At 34.5% G+C, this 21,694-nt stretch overlaps 1 protein-coding gene across 6 annotated transcripts in view; it reads left to right on the top strand.

The window, feature by feature from the left end:
• CEP170 (centrosomal protein 170) overlaps positions 1-21,694 on the top strand; it is a 96,315-nt gene that overhangs the window by 33,007 nt on the left and 41,614 nt on the right. For all 6 annotated transcript variants that reach the window (XM_066178516.1, XM_066178515.1, XM_066178514.1 and 3 more), the window contains exons 4-9: positions 581-662; positions 1,222-1,277; positions 1,396-1,558; positions 4,233-4,367; positions 12,563-13,039; positions 15,668-16,311. In XM_066178516.1, the coding sequence (XP_066034613.1) occupies positions 581-662; positions 1,222-1,277; positions 1,396-1,558; positions 4,233-4,367; positions 12,563-13,039; positions 15,668-16,311 (1,557 nt within the window). The remainder of the gene's footprint in view (positions 1-580; positions 663-1,221; positions 1,278-1,395; positions 1,559-4,232; positions 4,368-12,562; positions 13,040-15,667; positions 16,312-21,694) is intronic.

Here is a 21,694-nt window from a genome sequence, read left to right as displayed (position 1 = left end):
ACACGATAGAATCTCTGCAGAAGACTATTTATTATGGCCACATGCTGTCTTTTATACAGTTTTTACAAACCTTGGGCAACTTCTAATTGGTTAGTAGCTTTCTTGTTAATTATTCTATTGGTTAGTAAAAGGTATTTTACTTATCCATCAAATCAATCTATTCCTGGATTGTTTACATATTTTCTTGGCTGATTCTCATGGGACAAATCCCTTGTCATTACCAGGTGCACTTATTTTTCACCCTCAGAATAGATTGTTGTGTTAAAGGAACTCCTCATTCTCAAAATAGCTTCATATGGTAACTTAACAAATTGCTTGTTAGCTGCACTTAAAAGAAATGACAGGCTTGCTTTTTTATCCTTTTCCTACAGCGTGCAACTTGGTTAACAACTGGTGTTTAACCTTCCTTTTGACATTGTTTGTTAAACAGCTGGCGGTTTGAGCTTAAGGTTTTTTCTTTGTGAATCACCAGTAGAAAATTTGTGGTGCTGAAGACTTTCTTATAAAATTATTTAAATGGTTTAATTCTATTGCTTTGGAATTTAATGGTATTTCTTTCTGTCCTTATTTGTTTCTGCAGACATTTGTGAATGATGTGAGGATTCCAGAACAGACATACATCACTCTGAAGTTAGAGGATAAATTGAGATTTGGATATGATATCCTTGCCATAAAAATGCAGTGTCAGGACACATTTGCCTTGTTAGAAGTATGGTTGTGTTAAGTGTTCTCATTGCTACAAAAAATGCCTATATTAGAGAAGATCTCAGGGTTTAGGATATTCCCCTTTGGTCTGACCTACTGATAAAGTACATTTCATTGCCTTTCACTGCAAGAAACCTTAACTTCCAATTATGATTTAGAACATAATGTGTATCTTCTGTGTTGCTAAAAAGTACTACTTTTCTTTGAGGCAAATACACAAATATTTGTGTTGTATGCAGTTGTATACCAGCAGATAAGATTACAGCAAACTACTGAATGAAAAAAATTACTTGTATTATCAAAACACTAAGGTATCCACTCAATGTTCTGTTTACAAATACTAAATAACTTCATTTGCTTTGATGAATATGATAGTGCATGCTATCCTAACAATGACATATTTTGAAAGCTGTCACCATTCTAGTGGCATAATAGCCTGCCAAATTGGCACTTTTCTGTAAAATCCTCTTATGAATTCAGAGTTTTTTCAGTATTTTCCTTATAATTTCCTACATACTAATCTTTTTACTGTGGTCAGGGGAGAGATGAGAGTCCCCGAAGAGGCACTTAAGGTAACAATGTGCAGTTCCTGTATGGTTTTTTTGTCATTGTATAGTTATTATAACATAGAATCTTTTTTTTCCCACTTTTTGAGGATTTGTGATTTTTTCTCTGTTTAATGTCATATAGCATGAAAAATTCACAAGCCAACTCCAGTTATCCCAAAAATCTTCAGAGGCAGAAGGATCAAAACAAAGCAGCTCCAAAAGTTCAGAGTCCAAGGTAACAGACTCCACAGCTGAAGTGCACCACAAAACTACAGAAGCACTGAAATCTGAAGAAAAATCAGTGGGTAAGGTTCTTTTTTTGTTGTTGCAGAAGCACAAAAACTTGGAAAGGATGGTAATTTGCTTCAGTAGGATGATTGTGAAATTCTGTAGACAGTAAAAATTTCACATATATGAGTGTTTAACCATTGTTTAGGTGTAAATAATATTTTTGGCAGGTAATTTCTACCTTTTTTACAGTAACAGCCACATGTTAAGAAAACTTTTAGAGAGAGATTTAATTGGAATTTTTAAGATTTTTGCATGTCTCTTTGCCCAAATCACAAACTTGCAGCATTTGTGGCAGGAAATTGCTCTTTTTGCAATTTAAGCGAAAGTATTTGTTCAAAAATAGTTTGTACTTTTTACCATCACCATTACTAAGTGCACTATTTTTCCTTTGGTTGGTTTGGGGTTTTTTCCCTTTATAAATGGCTGGGAGTTTTCTTTGTTTGTTTTGTAGTTCCTAGCATTCTCCATTTGATGTGTCAGGATATAACCTAAGTGTTCTATTGTGGTTTAAAGATCTGTCGATACTGTCGTTTCAGGGTTGTTTCTACATCATCGTTCATATTTAGTTAACATGTCATGGTGGCTCTGCTGTGGTTGTCTTAACTTCGTGTGGGTTGTACTGCACCCAGCTCTGGGTCCCAGTGTGGGAGGGATTTGGACCTGTTGGAGTGAGGCCAAAGAAGGGCCAAAAAGATGAGCAGAGGGTTTGAGCAGACAGGCTGTGAGGTGGAGTTGTTCATCCTAGAGAAGAAAAGGCTCCAGGGAGACCTCACAGCAGCCTTTCAGTACCTAAAGGGAGCTCGTGTAAAAAGAGGGAGAGCATATTTTACACAGGCAGAGAGTGATAAAAGACGAGGTGCAATGGTTTTAAACTGAGGGAGGAGAGAGTTTGATCAGATGTCAAGAAGAAGTTTTTTACTGTGAGAGTTGTGAGCCACTTGAAGAGGTTGTCCAGAGAGTTTGTGAATATCCCATCCCTGGAAGTGTTCAAGGCTTTGAGTAAACTGGTCTGGCAAAAGGTCCTTTCCAACCCAAACCATTCTCTGATTCTGGGATGAACTTCAGCATGAGTTTTGCTGAAGTGTAGTGGAGATAACCAAAAGAATGAAAAAGGGATCAGGTATTATTGTTTCCTTAATATGGAACTGTCTACGTCTGATTTCCTTAGGTCAAGGCTCTACAGTTTTGTTTAGGTTTTGTCTATTCTTCCAGAAAACTCACTACAAAGAATTCTCTTCCCATATACAGAATTCTGTGATGTACTTAATTAGCCTGTTTGTTTTGTTGTCTAACCCAGCATCTTGTTAAGGGTACATAAAATAGCAAAAGGGGGTGGGGGGGTGGTGGTTTTATCCTCATCGTCTCTTTTTCTTTTCCCTCATCCAAAAATAACAGTCAAGGATAGGGATTTGTATTTGAGTGCTACTCTCAGAAGCTTTTTGGAGATTGATTCTTTCACTATATAAATTGCTAATTCACTATATAAGTTGCTATGTAAATTTGTATCTGTTCACTATTGCTAATTTAGTGCACAGGAAGAGTATTATGGAATGGTTTGGGTTGGAACAGAGCTTAAACGTCACTTAGGTTGCACCCCCTTGCCATGGCTAGGGACACCTTTCACCAGACCAGGTTGCTCAAAGCCTCATCCAACCTGTCCTGGAACACTTCAGGGATCAGGCATCCACAAATTCTCTGTGTAACCATCAAGTTTTTAAAAACAATTTAGTTTTAACTAAGGCATAATGCTGTGTAAAAAGCAAGTACTTAATATCTTAAAATCATGTTGAAACCTTTGGCATGGCTATGAAATCATCTTTGAAGTGCAAGTGTATAAAATACTGAAAAAAAAGTTGATGTTCCTAATGGGTAAAGTAACAGACAAGGTCCTAAGATAGATTTTAACAGAATATTTTTTTATATGAAGACTCTTTAAAATATATTCAGAACATCTGTATGGCACTAGAATAGCTAAATCTCTGTAGGGTGAGGTATTCTTTCAAAAGGTCAGATCAAACCTAACCCAGGCTATTTATCAAGTTAGAAATCTTAATTATATCAGGGTTTTTTTTCTTACTTAGTTTTTGCATTTAAATATATTTAGCCATGTGTATAGCCCTTTTAGTTGCACTATAGTTTAATTAATACATTTTTTAAAAAATCGACCTCTAAAATTGATTGTGATCAGTAATGTTTTACACACAAGGTAACTTTCAGCACTGTAGTAGCTGTCAGCAATTTGGAACCTTGACGACATGGCAAAATCTGATCAGTTTTTCGTGCAGTGAGTTCAGATTTCATTGAAAGGTCAGTGTGGGTAAGAATGAGATTATCACAGAAATGGCAGCAAACAGCTTTTAGGAATGTACTGCTATCTTGATGACTTCAAACTGAAAGAAGAAATAATATTTACAGATATATCAGGGTAACAATAAGAGGTGCCAGCTGCCTTTGCATAAACATTTGTGCCAGAAGTTTTGATCAGGTCATTAGTAAGCTTTTATATTTAGAACACAGATCAGTTGTCTGGCTTCCAAGTTTGTTTTGTATTTAGGCAAATGCATGCAACCATTTCACTTCAGCTTCCAGGAGAAATGATCCAAGCGAATTGCTTTATCTTCATGTGAATTTAACCTAAATATCACAGCTGAACAGAAAAGTTATTTCTGCTTTGGGTTGACTTGATAGATATTTCTGCCATGCCTCGTGGGACACCTTTGTACGGACAGCCAGCCTGGTGGGGTGAAGATGAAGCTGATGAAAAAGGTGGTTGTAAGCCAGATAGCAAGCACGACGAAAAAATGCCCGAGACAGGGGCTTCAGGTAAGAGTATTGTCTTATTTCTGTTGTTTGTTTTTTTTTTTTTTTCTCTCTCTCCACTGAACTGCATGTATTCTTAACTAGGGAACTAAGCAGATATTGTTTGGAAGTTCACAGTTTGCATAGCTGAAAGCCTATTAAAAGGTATGGTAGCTGAAGAATATATTTTTGTGAGAAACTATGTGTTTACAGAGATCAGTTTCACATATAATGTTTCAGTTTTCTAGTATATAACACAATTTTCTATCAGTAAGTATAGCAAATAACATTACCTGGACCAGTGTGTCTTTTTTTTCAGTTCAATCCATATCTGTCATTTTATATGCACAGGAATATTTTATTGAAGTAATTTCTGAAAATAAATGGTGGTGTTATATATTCGTGTTTGACTTTTAGCTATATAAGGTTATCTGTACTAACATTCTCTTCTGTAATTCAATAATGCTGTATTAGTGGGAATTTCATGTCATAGTTCTTGAAGTAAAGATTTGTGTAGACTGAAGTTAAACTGGTAATGTTTATTGCCATGTAATACAGACCTTTTTATTAGTTAGCTTGTCTAGACACAGTATGTATTGCCAGGACTTCAATCTCAGTACCTATAATTAGGCTTTTATATCTGTCGTCAGGCATATAAATAAAGTGACTACTATTCTAATAGAGACAGTAACTTAAAACTTACTCAAGTTAGGACAAAATTCAACCATGTTTGTTTAGCCCTTTAGACACACATTAAAGGTCCAACAGTTTTAAGTTTGCAGGTTTTTAAAGTACTTTAATTGAGGTCAGAGTTTATCTTTTCATAGTACTCACCTTGGTCAACATGAGTCATATTTTGCAGGAGCTGGAGTGAAGTCTAAAAATGTGTAAATCAAACTAAATGAACACTTCAGTGTAGTGAAAGCAAGGTCTTTGGAGTTAACTTTTTACCATAGCCTTTTTAATGACCTTTTTCATATTATTCTAAAGTTGTCATCATTCTGACAGTAGAGTTAGTCTATTGAGATTTGGACTAGTATAAAGAAACCAGATTAAAACATTTAAATTAGTTTTCCCTCATTAAATATAGGATTATTGAAAAGTACTATGCTGAAGTCTGTGTTTTTGATGCAGTGCCATGCCATTAACAAGGTGTGACACAAGATGCCGGCTTATATTAAGTAGTGTGCCTCTTCTTATTTTTTATGATTTTTAATTGCTTTTTCAGAAGCATCAAATTGCATCAAAGGGTTTACGTGCTCTTGTATTTATTTTATCAACAGATTTTTCAGCAAGTGATCAGTGCTTCTGTCTTAGTTCCTGAGTTCCAAGAAAAATAAGATTCCAACTTTCACTCAATCTAATCATGGAGATGCCATCTGTTTCAGTAGTAGACAAAAATAAGTTTGTTCTAGGCTGAACTTGAGTAATGGGGATATTTTTTACATTATTTGCTTTAGTGAAGTCATCATAAGGTAAATGATGAATAGAGAAAATAGATTAATATTTTGTAAATTATTGAAGTTCTTTTTTTCGCCATATATATACTATACAAAAACTAAATTTCGGCCCCAAACCTTCTTGGCAAGTACAACATTTTGTCCTTTTTTGTTTTTATTTTTTAATATTACAAATCCCTTTTATTTATGTTGTTGCTTTTGTTTAGCCATGAATATATCTCCTATGGATAGTATTGATCTAACAAGAGTTTAAGAAGAGCTTTTATTTCCTCAAACTGAAAGAGTCATAAATCTGCAGGAAAAGAATTCAGTTTGAAAAAGCACATACTAAACAAAAGCTTACATGAAAGGAAGACACTGTTGAGAAATATTCAAAACCTGACATTTTTTGCAAAACCATTTAATTTGTGAGGATATAGAATTAAAATCCCGTGTCTAGACAAATTACTTATTTATCATGATCACCTAATCTCTGAGTAGACATTAATTGTATGTTGTACTAGTCTGGTTTTTGACTTTTGTAGATAATTTTTGGTAGTGTTGGCAGAGAGTCTGAGAAGACAAATGTTTTAAGAGTTGACATTTGCTTCTATGGACACTTCCTCAGTCTCAGAACACTGTCTGTGTAGAAGTGTGCAAAAGACGTTCTGAATGTTTTCATGCAATTATAAAATCATAAGACTTTTGGGCTGCTTTGGCCTACAATTATGTTCTATGAAAAGATAAACTTCTTTTCAACAAGTTATTATGTATTTTCTTCAAGCACTGAGGTTTTATAATTTATAATGTAGATGAATATAATAATAGGAAATCAATATAAAGACACACTTGTATGAAAAAAAACTGGAAACTTCAGAAGACTTTCATACTTGGATATTTTTAAAATATAAGCAAACTTTAATAAAAATTATTCAAGATTGGTGCAGCTAATTATTCTTTCATGGGTTAAATTGTATTAAGTGTTTAAAACACTCATCTGGGATATGCTTTTTAATATAAACTGCCTAAAAGTAAGTACATTACAGGTGAATTCTTAAACTAACTCAGATAACATTTTAACAAAGTAATCCTATTAAAAATCTGTGTCATGGTTTAATGATTTATTTCATGATTATTTACTGAATAGAAAAGAAGACTTGAATTCTAAGAGATGGGGTAAGGTTTAATGAGGAGATTGAAGTGGGAGATTTATTTCTGTTAAGCCAACTATAGACAATTAGTCTTTACAGTCTCAAGTTAATAAGATTATTTCACTGTTACTGTATTTCTAATAAAAGAGAAATTCACTAATGAAAATTATTTACAAATAGAGCAGAATAGCCTGAAAAACTTTTAAAAGAAAAATCCTTTCTACATTTTTCAGACATATGTAATGCTCCAGTTCAATAATCCGTAGATCCACTAGTCTCTATTAAAATGAACAGTTGTGTGTACACCTCTGGTGTGACTTTGTGCTGCAGCTGTTAAATGTCCATGTTATTGGCAGGTTTATTGGGTGTGTAGTTATTATTACTGCCATATGTTACGCTCTCACTTCCCAGGAAAGCAAAAACTGCATTCTCTGCTGATCTTAGTAGTAGTTGCAGAATTTTATGTCATTAATGCATTTACCAGAAATCTAAGAAACGACAGAAATAAGTTTTTAGGAAGACTTCAGGAATCTGAAGTAATTCTTTCCACTTGGCATGAATTTTAATTCCAGCATTGCATAAGAATATGTCAGATTAAACATTCCTTGCACTTACAAAACAGTGTCATTTTCAGGTAAAACAGGCTGACAGTTGAGAAATACCAGTGTAATCAGTGTGTGTAGGAGTTTACACACATTGTGACGTGTGATGCTTAATCAGCAGTATTAGCAGTTAAGTTCCTAGAAGTTTGTTCTAGAATTTTGATGAGTTTTTTCATGAAATATGTGCAAGTGCTGTGTATAAGGCTTGCTTTGCAAAGCTCTAGCAGCAAATATGCATAGTATGTCATGGGGAGCTTACAGAACTCTATAGACCCATCAACAGCAATATATTTAAGTAAGATTAGTTTTGTCCTTTTTTCACTTGAACTTCTTTAAATCAGGTAGTTTAATGATTTATTATGAGAGATGGGGATTTATATACAGTGCTGGTTTGTACTTCTATTTTGAAAGAGTAAATCTGGTATTTTTTTGTAAGACTGGTTATGAAAGCATTAAAAGACAAAGATCTTCATATTCAATACTAGGTTAATAATTACATGTATTTATTGAAATCTTGTCTTTAAATAAAAAAATGGAAAGTTTACTTCAGCTAAAAAAAAGAAACCCTAAAATGCAAGTGGGAAGTAAAAAGTAGGAATATGAAAAGAAAGAGAAAGGAAAAAAAAAAGAAATTGTATTAGGCATTTGAAAGCACTAAGTTCAGCTTCTTTTATTATGCATACCATAGCACAGTGACAGATATGGAGCTAACATTAAAAATATTTGGGGGTATTGTGTAAATGTGACATTTTGGCCGTTTCTTATACCTACTTCAAATAAATACATTTCTTCAGATTTACTGACTTTTTTACAAGAAGTGCTTTGTAAATTCAGATGATTTTTTTTGACAAGTTTCATTCTTCAAATTGTGCTTTTAAGGTGGAAAGAAAAGAGCATTACTAAAAATCTGAAGATTGTCCAAAATATTTTCTGAGATTTCCTGTCATTGCAGATGATGATATATTAATATACAGAGGCAATTTTTTGCACATCTGAGTAGCACAGACACCTATGATTTTTCTTGTCCAGATTAGCAAGTAACATGTTGAGATTCTGATTACTTGTGTGTGTAACTTGAGAAATAAGACTTAAAAAAACCCAGAAAGTTCTAGATAGTATAATCTATTCTGCTAATGTCACAAAATGAATGTTGCATTTCTGATGGTCATCTCGGGATGGGATGGGATGGGATGGGATGGGATGGGATGGGATGGGATGGGATGGGATGGGATGGGATGGGATGGGATGGGATGGGATGGAATAGAATAGAATAGAATAGAATAGAATAGAATAGAATAGAATAGAATAGAATAGAATAGAATAGAATAGAATAGAATAGAATAGAATAGAATAGAATAGAATAGAAATCGCTGAGGTTGGAAGATACTTTTGAGATCATCCAGTTGAACCATCCACCCAGCACTGTAACCCCATAACCACTAAACCATGACCTTGTGCCTCATCCAGATGCCTCTTGCACACCTCCAGGGATGGTGATTCCACCATATCCCTGAGCAGTCTATTCCAATATCAGACCACCCTGACAGTGGAAAAGAATCTTTCTGGTGTCTAATCTGAAACTCCCTTATCTCAGTTTAAGGCCATTTCCCCTGGTCTTGTCTCTGTAGAGGAAACCAGCCCCACCTCAGGCTCCTTCCAGGTGATTGCAGAGACTGATGAGATCCCACCTGAGCTTCCTCTTCTCCAGACTAAGCAAAACCAGCTCCCCCAGTCATTCCTCACAAGACCTATACCCCAGTAAAGGATGTCTCTGAAACTCCCTTTTGTTAAGCCTATGATTTCCCAAATATCCCACAGTTTTCCCTCCTAGCCGCTCCTAGAATCGTTTCAGTGATAGTATCACTACACCTGGGTGGCAGCTACCAGTTATTGCTTCCTTGCTTGCCTTGTAGAAACAGTTGTCTTTTGTTGCTCAGAATCCTTGCAGAGTGAGAGCTCCCTTTTTACAGATAATCCTATTGTTTTTTCTGCCCCTTTCCTTCTAGTCTAGCCAGTCATGAAGTCCCTGCAGTCACTGAAGAGATTGAAATTCCCAACCTACCCATCCCTGTCCCTTCATTTTCCCAAAACTCACATGCAATTGCCTTTTTTTGCTATACATAGACTGTGCTTGTTCTGTTTTAAAAAAATAAAGAGCAGTGACAACCACTATCTTCAGTATTTGCTTGAAGGTTTTCTCTTAAAGGTGTCTGTACTTAGTCTGATATGTAATTTCCTTCATCTTGGCAGATGACATTTTATAATAGGATTTCAAAGGTAAGGCTGTTTTATAGATCACTCTTTGTAATATTTAGAAAGCTGTAAGGGCTTGCTTTTAGAATCTGTGAGAAAAATATTGAAGGGTGGTTCAGATCAAGATCTGTTAATTTTTTTCTTCCTGATTTTCTGTTTCTTCTAATCAATTCTGATGCATTTAATTTTTCTAAAAATGCAAGTACTTCTGACTGAAAATAGGATTTTTAAGGAATTAAAATTAACTTATACTTTGGATATTTTTAATAATATAATTGTTAATTTTTTTTCCAGTTTAGTGAAATTTGCAGTTTAGTTGTAGTTCAGTTTCTTGCTTCTTTTGATTAAACTCTGTCTTAATTTAGATTGAAACTATATACTAGCATCTGTTTAATCAAAAATATTGGAATCAAATACTGTGCATATTATTATAGCAGAAACAGTTGCTTTGAAATGTTAAATTTGGTGCAGACAAGTGTCACACAATTTTTTTTTAATGAAGTCTTTCATCAATTCTGAAAAATCAGTGTGAGAGATCCTCTCATTGCTGTACATCTGATGCAATTTGCCTACAGTCTTATTATTTCAAAAGATGGTAATAAACCAGCTATTTCATAATTACTGAAAAATACTGTGTGTTTTGTGACCAGCAGATTGCTCCTGCCTTGACCAAAATTGGAAATACTTCTCAAAACTGAGTATTAGCCAGTTATCTTCTTTGAACGAGCGTTGACTGGCTTAATTATTGGCTACAGGAATTGCATCATGTTGTTGACTTGAAATTCTGACCAGAACCATATGGAGGAGGAAGAAGTTGTCTATGAATTGGCTGTGTGGTGAATTACTCTCCTTTTCAGTGACTGTGTTTCATATTGTAAGGATCCAAGCTCTAGATTTGATCCTACCAGAGGTCAATCCATTCCAGCTTGTTAGCTGCATGAAACAAATGGAGAGTGTTGGTAGTTTACCTAAAGTCTAGGACCTGCAAAATGTGATTTTTTAAAATTTCTGTACATTTTTATATAAACAGAGAAGATTTTTAATAACCTTTGCATCAGTATTACACATTAATTCTGTATTATGTGTCTGCTGGCACAAGTGTTTTCAGGAAGGATGTTAAAAAAGCATTCTGTTTCCCAGGGAGGGGAGCAGTGAGGTGCTGTTGTAGGGCCTGAAAACTCCCCCACAGACATAAGGTAGCTGATAATGCAATGAAAAGCATTAGCTAGGGGATCCTTGGGATCCAACAGCACAACAGAAAAACCCGTCTGAATTCTGAACATGTTTTGTGTTTGTAGCAGCTACTGGTCGAAAAAATAAATTAAAACTGCTTTGTTACCTGCACCAGAATAATTATATCCAATGGACAACCAAACATGGCAATAATAAAGTATGTGCACTGTTCTTGTTTCCATTCAATAACACCTTTTTTTTTTTTAACTTTTCCAGGTATTATTCTTTCCCTTAAATAGTTTATTTCTCTGTATCACTGCCATCCTTTTTTCTTCTTTACATTTTGAGCCTTTTCATAAATCCTCACAAGAAGCATGTATTTGTGAGGAGCAACATAGGTGCATTATTCCATCCTGCATCCTTTACCCCTTAAATTCCTGACTTCAGTATAAATGTTTCTGTTGCCATCTTATTGCTTAATAGTTTCATACACAGATATTAACTTCCTCAGCTGATGTAGGGTGGCTTATTTCAGTACCTAAAATCAGTTAGTTGCAGTCTTAATTCTTTACTTGGCAACCTGAAATGGTATCTTAAACATCTTAATGTGGTCCATGATAAATTGCTTCTGAACTATTCAGAATTCTTTTGCTGGAATCTAATTTGCCCCTGCTGCTGAGGTCTCAAGCTTCTGTTGCTTTAGCACATCTCTGCACCAGGTATTTTGGCTGACTGAGTAGTTCATAAGATGCAATCAGAAAGTTTATTTTCGTAAAGGCATATTGGTAGCCTTGCTGCATCAACAGGAAGCTTTAGCCTTCATTTAGGCTGTACAGTGGGACTTGGAATTACTACCTTGTGCTTTTTCTACTTTCTGCTTTTTTTAGCCAGTGAGAGCATGGCTAACATTCTGCATGCTTCCAGCTATTGTTCCTTCTTCTGTTCATCTACAAACTATGGCAACAAGTGAAATAAGAGGACATGACTGTAGGATTTAGTTTGATTCTTTGGTTTTATCTTTTGTAGAAACATAAAGTGTTTCCATTCCAAAACACTTTCCAGGGCATAGCAGTGTTTAACTTTTTGAATCAGAATTAATGTTTATCTTGCATTAACATGTAAATTGTTTTTCTGGAGAATTTGGCCAAACAAAATTATGCTTTCTATCTGCTGCAGGAGTTGGAAGATCATTAGCACTTGTTTTGGGAGCACCCTGATTTGATGTTTTTTCCAATAGTTTGGAATTGCGATAATGTTCATCTCAACAATTTCACCACTGAGATTTACCTGTTTCCCATGTTCAAATAACTCATCTGACCTTTACACCTTCTAAAAATATTTTGCATGCACTTTGACAATTCTGAAGGAGCTTTTTGCTAGTTTACACTTCTCACAGCTGAAGTTCAAACTGCATTTTCATTAATACTTTTTATGTGTAATTCTGGAAGTATTTCTCCAGAACTACATGCTCAATCTGCTCCACAATCTTATTGTTTATTCCAGAAATTACTCAAATAGCCTTAAGAAGCGTTCAGAAACTTCTTGAAGAGCCTGAAGTTCCCAAGTATTATGAAATCTGTTTTTTTTATTTTTCCTAATAGGATGCAGCACAGATGCCAAGCAATCTGAGGAGCGATCTGCATCTGCAAGTGAAGAACTTTATCCTTTCTGTAGGGAGCCCAGTTACTTTGAAATCCCTACTAAAGAATGCCAGCAAGCTTCACAGGTAGCAGAGAGCACTATTCATGAAATTCCCACAAAAGATACCCAAAGCTCCCATGCAGCAGCTTCAGGGCACGCTTCCTTTACCATTGAATTTGATGACAACACTCCAGGAAAAGTAAAGATCAAAGATCATGTGACAAAATTCACATCGGAGCAACGTCACAAGTCGAAAAAGCCCTCTTCCTCCAGTGGTCAGGACCTGCCAGGGCTGCAGTCAGTGATGATGGCTGCGGAGAGCAAAGTAGCAGATTGGCTTGCACAAAACAATCCTCCAAGAATGATATGGGAACCAACGGAGGAGGATTCCAAAAGTATTAAGAGTGACGTTCCAGTGTACTTGAAGAGACTGAAAGGTAAAGTGAATAATTCCAGCTATGCTTAATTCTGAAAGTAGCAATTCCTCGCCAGCACGCAGTCAGAGGATCCCTGAGCTGTCATGGAGTTCAGATGAAATCACAGATACTCCACATGTGTGCAAAGATTTGGGCTGGGAAATTTTATTGCTGAATTAAATCTTACAAAGAGCTTAAGAAACCAAATGCTGAATCATTTTACAGTCAATATGCTAATTGGAGATGTTCTAGTGTGGCTGAAAACATCATGTATTTAAACACTGATCTTGGAAAAGAAAAGGAAAAAACCCAAACCTTAGTTAAATTTTATATATCTCACTTTTTCTCATGAATTACTTTAAAACCATGAATTGCTATTCAGAATCAAGGCTCTGAAGTTCAATTTATGCTTTTAGCAACTCTTTCAATAGCATATCTTCTGTGAATATTTGTGTTCTAAGAAGATCATTTATGGCAAAGAATACATCAAATACTCATTCTTTTTATATGGTTCATGTTTGGTGGAGTCAAGTTTGAGTCAGGAATCAGAAATAAAGGAAGAGCTTCAATTTTTATACTCAGCTTGTGGACTATTGTATTCATATGAGTGCTGATGTTGAATGGAGTTCCAGGTGATCGTATATGTTCGTTTATTGCAGATAGTGACATTTCAAATGAAATTAAATCAGATGTCATGCATGATAAGTGTACTTTCTCTTGAGTGTCACTTAACAGAATAGAGAAGTAGGTATTCTTGATGTTCAGATGAAGATTCCAGTCCCATTCAAACTTTCAGAATCTGATGAACTTTTTCAAGTTTCTCATACTTTCTGTTTTTAATTTCAACAGGTTAACCCTACAGTTCTCATTTTCCTTGGCTCTGCAATGTTATCGTGTCTAGTTCTCAAATCAGCTGGGACTGAGTACAACATTCTTTGCCTTTTTGATCCAAAGTCTGCTTTCTAAGGCTGACTCTTTCAAATTAAGCTAAAAATAAAATTCTGAAAGCAGAATTAGATTAATGTGCTAGCATAAAGATACTAGAATATTATTTCTTCCGGTGTAAATCACATTCTTTGGCCTTCATGTAAGTGTATTGTATTCATGAATCTTCTTTAAGATACTAGCCATGACACTTTGATAAATAGAAGGGGCTTTGTTTATAAGACTTTTTCTGGCAGAAACTCCTCAAAGTCTGATTAATTTCCATCTGAAAGAGGTGTAAGTTACGGAATACATATGGCCGTAATAAATATCTGAATTTTGTAGTCTTCTATGGCCTGTTTGTATTGTCATTCATTAGTTGTATTTTTAGGTAGTAAATATACCTAGGTGCTTTGAAAGCACCTAGGTTTTTTTAAAAAAAACCTCAAACCTTTTTTTTTTCCCCTCAGCTTTTTCTTATAATATTCTGTACTAAAGTCCCACTGCTAAAATTAGATTATATGATTTTTATTGTGGTGTTGCTATTGCTTAATTATTATTTGGAAATATATGAATCATCACATAATTTTTGTAGGCACTATTCTAACAAATAGAAGACAGGAATATAAATTGGGATTTCAGCTGTGTTTTTAGTGGTATTAGTCTGGTAAGTAAGATTAGCCAATATGTAATTACTATTTAACTGAATAGTAGCTGCATATCCTAACTATTTAAATGAGAAAACCTTAAAGAAGGTAGCCTCTTGAGAATCAAAAATACAGAAATTGTATGTTACACACACACACACACACACACACACACTCACACACACACACACACATATATATATATTTGAGCAGAATTTGGTCTAAAAGAGCTTAAAGAGGATGAAACTGTTCCTTCCCAGGTACTGAACTAAAACTTAGGACCATTGCCACTTGTACATGAGATTGCTCTGTAAATACACTTAGTATGTGTAAATATCCAGCCTTCCATACATTTTCAGGTATCATTACAAAGTAGGTGTATGTATGATTTGTAGGTGTATGTATGATTTATGAAAGATGTAATCCTTATTCATAGATCTCAGAGTAGTTTGTGGAATGAATAAGAAATAACAGCCATTTCACATGCACACATCAGATGCTGAGTGGAGTGAATTATAGAAAAACTCATTGCTCTTCTTGGAAAGAGTAATAAAGAATTCAATCCAATTTTTAGTAGACATTTCTCAAGATAAGCTGTTGTAAATGTGAGCAGAATCCAGCAATATGAACTATGGCTCTCTTTCCACTGTCGGAAGGGCTTAATTAAGGTTTTCTTTTTCCTCTTAACCCTGCCTGGAATGTGTCAGTAGTCATTTGTAATCAACTGGCTCTGTAACAGAACTAATACAATTCAAAAACATACTATAGTACAGCTGGTAAAATACTGGCTTTTGTATGTCACTGGAAAGTATTCACAGATGAGAATATTGGGGAAAGGATACTTCAAATGCACTGCTGTTACTGATCAGCTTCTAAAATGTTTCATTATTTGACTTGTAGCATTGATTGCATTTCCAGGAACTCTACCAAATTTGGAGAGCCAGGTACAGTAAGCTATTGGAGTTTCAACAGAAATTCAGTTTGAAATAATTTCCTTCCTAGTTTGTCTTTTTTTGTCTGTTGTGTTGGGGTCTTTCTTTGTTTCACTGTGCCATGTATTGTTTTGCTTTGCTTGTAGGGAATAAGCATGATGATGGCACACAAAGCGATTCAGAAAATATCGGCGCACACCGGCATTACAGTAAACGGGCAGCACTTGAAGAACACTTAAGGCATCATCATACAGAGCTGAAAAAGTCACACCAGAAAGTCCATTCCACAGAAAAGCAGCAAGAGCAAGCTGGTTTGAGTCAGACTGCCTTTATGATTGAGTTTTTTGATGAAGACCATCCTCGCAAGAGACGTTCTTACTCGTTTTCTCAGAACGTAGGAGCTTTATGCCCAGAATCTCCATCTCCAACATCTCACACACGAGCTGAAAGAGTGAAACCTGCATCAGGAGAGAAAGTCCCTTCACCTGTGCAAGCTAGCTCATCACATCACAGAGCAGTACATGGTGTTCATGCCAAACTTCTAAGCCAGAAATCAGAAGAAGCCTCTGCTGCAATACCTGCCTTACAAGCTGCATTGTTAAGGAGTTCAGGCAGCCTTGGCCATAGGCCTAATCAGAACCAGGAGATGGACAAAAAGTTGAAGAGCCAACATATTTCTGCTGCTACTGAAAAGGACAATGAGGATGACCAGAGTGACAAGGGTACTTACACTATTGAGTTGGAAAATCCCAATCCTGAAGAAATGGAAGCCCGCAAAATGATTGACAAGGTGAGAAACCTGAAATGCATTCTGTTGTTACAAGTGTTATGGGATGTGTGGGCAGCTGTGTACCACTTCAGTTCTGCTTATTAAAGCTGCTGCAATAACACAAGTTTTTAAAACAGTCTGAAATGTTGAAATATGAAATGTCGTAAGAACAGCAGAAGGCATTTGGCTTAACATTATTCCTTGTTTCATGCTGCTGTTCTCTTAAAGTCTGGTAGTTTTAATGTGTTTTCAAAATATTTCAGTATTGTAAAAATATGAGGCACCAAAAATCATTTGACTGGTATTTTATTGAGGGTAGTTTCTGTCCCTGTGGAAATACTCATTAGCTCTTGAAAGCCTATTTTCTCTAGTTTTCATTATATAAATTGGTTCCATCCAAATGATCATATAGATATAGGTTGCAAATGTTTTCTCTAAGTATTAAAAAAATATATTCACTAACAATAACTTAAATTTCAGTGTCAGCTACAAAGAGTAAGTATAAAAATGCTTTGATTTACTGAAAGTGTTTATATGATAGCAATGTAAATTTCCTAGTTTGCTTATTGGTAGCAGTAGAACTATCAATAACAATACAAATTGTATTTGCAGTTTAAAAACTATTAAATAACCGTTCTTTGGATTCAACAGGAAAATGTGGGTAGCAGAAGCTATGTTTAATCATTTCACTTAACATGACTTGAAATGGATTTTTTTCTGGTTTTGTTGTGTTTTCTTAGATAATCTATCAGGATAGAATGCCTACATCCATTTCTAGGCCACAGTTTTCCTAATTTAACAGGAAATTCATCACTTACTTGTTTTAGAATTATCTAAGGATTCATTTGCATGCCTAAAACTTTTCAGAGCTGAACAAATACATTAATACATTTAGAATTAATTTTGGCTAGTGTTGAAGACTGTTTTTTGCAGGACAAGCTAGCTTCACTGGTTTGATTTTGGAAAAAAATTCTGAAGTAGTGGGGAAATGGGACATTTTAATATAGATGGTTTTCTTTTAAAACAGATGTTTATGGAGCATTTGGTGATAGGGATTAAAGGGTGTCACCTTCAATAAAATAATAAAGATAATAGTTTCACCTCATATGGATTCTGTAAAGGAAATTCTTGACTTCCTTGAATCGATATTCAAAAAACAACTGGGAACTAAAAGCATTCCAAATGAAGCAAGTAAATATTAAGGAGCTACATTTCTACATTTTATTCTTAAATTATAAATCTTCAACTAAATTGCATCAGAAAATTTCTAAGTTAAATTTTAGCTAAATACAGTAGTTCAATAGGGCTTTTTTGGAAACCACACAAAGTAAAAACATTTGAAAATTGACAATTTATGTACTTGATAAATATGTTAGTACTGTCTAATATTTATAATCATAGAATATGCTGAGTTGGAAGAAGCCCATTTGGATCATTGAGTCAAACCCTTGGCCCTACACAGGACATTCCAAGAATCACACCATGTGCCTGAGAATGTTGATAAAATTTCAAATTTTTTTGTGGCCTTCAGTACTCGTTCAGATTATCTGATGTCAATGTTTTGTTTGAAACAAATCTCTCCTGCTACATGGGAGATTCAGGGACAGGGAGTGAATGGAAGCCTTAAGGAGGATAGTAAAGTACTGCTTAACAATCTTAGTGTTATATAAAAGCTTTGGATATAAATTTCCCTTACTGGTAATTTTAAAGGTGTCACCACTAGGTATTAAAGATTTACTATGAAGTAAAGCAGAGATGTTTTTTCTTCAAGGTCTTCTGTATCATTTCACCTAGTATCTGTGTTGAAATCTTAGGAACCTTGTATTTTACACCCAGTTCAAAGAGCCCTGCTATGCAAGTCTTATTTCATTTGGTAATATGAAGTAGTCTGATACTATTTTTTACGAAGTGCAGAGAAACGGCCAATGAAGAAAATCTAAACCAAATGGAAGCCAAAGTTTTGTCCTCCAGCTGAGCTCAGCTTTGCTTCCCTTCTCTTTTAAATTGCTAATGCTTTGGATAATCTTACTTTGCCAAAAGGGGGTGAGTAAGGTATAAGACAAGGACTTTTGTTAGCCTGTGGACTCCTGTACTTCTTTATTGAGGATTTAAGAGAATTATTGGTACGCGTCTTAGCAATTATTTCAGTATAACCACTCTTTCATCGTTGGCAAGTTTGTCCTTTTTCTGAGTAGTTACTATGCCTGCTCAATTGAGTCTTAATTTCAGGGTGTCTCTTGGGTCAAAAGTTTAATTGAAATTCAAGAGTTAATTTGCTAGGATTGGGATGAAAATGCATTACAAATAGCAAGAATCACTTTCTTAAACATTTGCACAAATAATGCATTCTTGCCAGTAGCAATTTACATTAGAATGGTGCTCAAATCTGTGTGTGGTTTACTTGGAGAATTTTCAATGGAATAAAGTACTTCTGGGTTTGGGTATTTTTTCACTTTTATTGGAGGAAAGGATAAGAATGGCCCAAATGTCCAAAGATAACTCCCAAGTGTGACTCATTCTTAGCCTTAGCCTTACTTCTCTTTTCTCTGGAAAGGAACATCAGAGCAAACCAAAAATGCAAGAATAGTATTAACTTCTAAAAAATCAAGGAGGGATTATTAATGCTTCTTTGCATTAAAAATCCACGACAAACATGCAGGAAGTCAAAATTAAAATTCTTGGGGGAAGAAAAAAAAAAAAAAAAAAAAGGAAAACACCGATCTCTATGTAATTCTCTAGGAAAGGGGAGTAAAAATGTTAATGTTGAGCTGTATTACTACCTTCAAAAGTACTATTTTTGCTTATTGTAGCCTTTTACTAAAGATTCTAGAAAATAGTCTCAAGAAGAATAGTTGCTTGTGTGAAATGATTTTAAAAAGCCAGAAACTATGCTGTCCTGCTTATTCAGCATCTTTATTTTATTTACATTGCTAAGGATCCACTTCTTCCTCTGGCACTCTTTCAGCCTCTAAGAAAAACGTATTGTCACTATAGCAGAAAAGGAGTAAAATAGCAAATGACAGAACCTTATTCTCAAGCATTTTAAAACCTGACTTTTGAGAAGAGAATGTGAGAAAAATGCATTATCAGAGAGAAAGAGGAAAACATTTCATAAGTAACAGAGAAAAGCATTTTAATTTTGATTCTTTCCCTAACAGAGTCATGACTCTCTCGGGGTGAATGTCTACTACGTCCCTAAAATGCAAGTTTTCTAATACATTATGGCTTGTGTCTTCTACAACTTTGAAATTTGCTTTCAAAGAATATTTTTTTAAAAAAGATTTTACTTTAAGATTAAAAGAGTACATATGCACATAGTTTTCAGTTGTAAATGTTAAAAGAAGATGCAAGTAGAAATTTATGGTTATGTCTGAATGTTCTTCATTAATAGAGAGTGCTTGAAAAATAAGAGTAAATTTTACTTCCTAAAAATCCTTTCAGTAGCCATTGATATTTCTGCATCCAGATGTTCAAATACCACTTAAATTCATGGAGGAGTATGAATTCATTAATAGGCTAAGGTTTAGAAAATAAATAAATTATTAACATGAGGAAAAAAAATATTATGGATCTCTTTTTATACTTGTAGAACTCTTTTTAAAATTGCCATTGAGAGCAATTTCATCAATGTGTCAAGAAAGCAAGCTGCTCTTACACACCACAAAGCCCACCTTGAACATGTGTGACATAAAATATCCCCTACACAAACAGCATCAGAAGGACAACTTTTTCTAGCAGAATAATGGTCTTATTGTTTTAGCTAACAGCTAAGTAGAAAATAAAACACATTTAGGATCTTGATTTAATTTAGAAATTTAGATTTCAGTGTTAAGTTTACCCTATAAAATACACATGTAAATGGGGCACAGTTGTAGGATTTGTTTTTCCTTTACATCCAGCCTTTATGCTCTTTAGATGGGTTCAGTGCTTTCTTCTGTTAACACTTAGCAATTGCATTCTTTTCATCTCTGGGTTGTAAATTTTCTATCCATTTTGTGTTTCTTAAATAAATCAAATTTATTAGAAGAAAATTGTTCTCAGCAGTCATATCACATCAAAAAATCTTCATAGGCGACAGAAAAGGTAAGTCTGCCAGTGGATGAAAAAACTCAAAATGATGCTTCTGCAGTTCATCTTCCTCTTTTGTAGATGTAAAGAGACCAAATTATCATGCTAATGACTTTCCTTTTTCAATAAAGCAAAGTACTGCCAGTAATAAATATTAATAAATGAATGTGCAAATAATTCTGCATGTGTTTGGAATATTAAATACATTGAGGGTATTGCAGTAAATAAAAAGCAACTCAATGGGTTTTTTGCAAGTTCTTTGGGGATTTTCTTGAAGGCTCTCTTTCTGTTTGTTTTGTCTAGGGTTTTTTGCTGTCTTTCTTCTTCAGCCAGCTTCATTTTAGGATATTTAAAAATTGAAAGGTTTTGTAGAACTTACTATAGCAGACATAAGCTCTTCTTTTCATGTGTGGGAAGGGAAGAGTTGGGATAGAATTGAGGCTATTTGTGTGTTTCAAGTCCCATGAGATAACCAGGAAATCTGGAATGTTACAGCAGTTCATATGCATGTGGAAACATTTGGCTTAAAATTTTGTTTGGTCCCCAGATTTTTTACTTGATCTATGCTATTTTCATTTAAATTTCCTAAAAGATAACCGATTTTTTCATCAGCAAAGTAAATTTAGATTGCAAATTCAACTGATTCATACTGATTCCCAAACAGAAGACTTGAAAAAATGTATCAAAATCAAATCTCAATCCATCCTTCTGCCACCTTCAGAAAGACTTACTGTGACCATGTAATGATTTTGTTTTCAATGCAATTTCCATATTCTAGATGTTTTAACGTCCTTATTTATGTAGATAGACAGGCCCTAATAGTAATTATATTGTTTTTAATGTGTAATCTATCACCTTGGATTTTATTTGATTATATACTGTGCAATGAGTATATATAAAATCTTACTCTATTGACACAATCTTGAGAGAGATTCTTCTTTCCTCATTAAAATTTTGGAATAGTAATTATGGAAGGAAAACTGTATTGGTATTCACTGTAGACAGTGCATTTTCTGAGTTTATTTTCTAGATCTTTCTGCTTATAATGATACTTATTTGTTTGGTTTGACTTCTTTTTTTTTTTTTTGAGTATGGGTATGTATGGGACTATTCTGAAAGATGATTGTTATAAAATGGAACCTCCTTATTCTTTTTACTCTCAGGATATATCTGTTCATACCACATTATAATATTGGCTAATGTGTTTACTTTTGAATGATTTATTGTTGTTGCTTCAAATGTTCATAAATTTGTACACTAGATCTTGTCTTCTCTGTTGCAAACGTTAAAAGTTTATCAATAATCTTGTAGATTGTTATTGTTGTAATTTCTTTGG

This window comes from Chamaea fasciata, unplaced genomic scaffold (genome assembly GCF_029207755.1).
Source record: "Chamaea fasciata isolate MVZ Bird 193981 ecotype frontalis unplaced genomic scaffold, bChaFas1.0.hap1 SCAF_3, whole genome shotgun sequence".
Classification (NCBI taxonomy): Eukaryota; Metazoa; Chordata; class Aves; order Passeriformes; family Sylviidae; genus Chamaea; species Chamaea fasciata.
The sequence above is the reverse complement of the archived record's forward strand: the minus strand, read 5'-3'. Positions and strand labels throughout refer to the sequence as shown.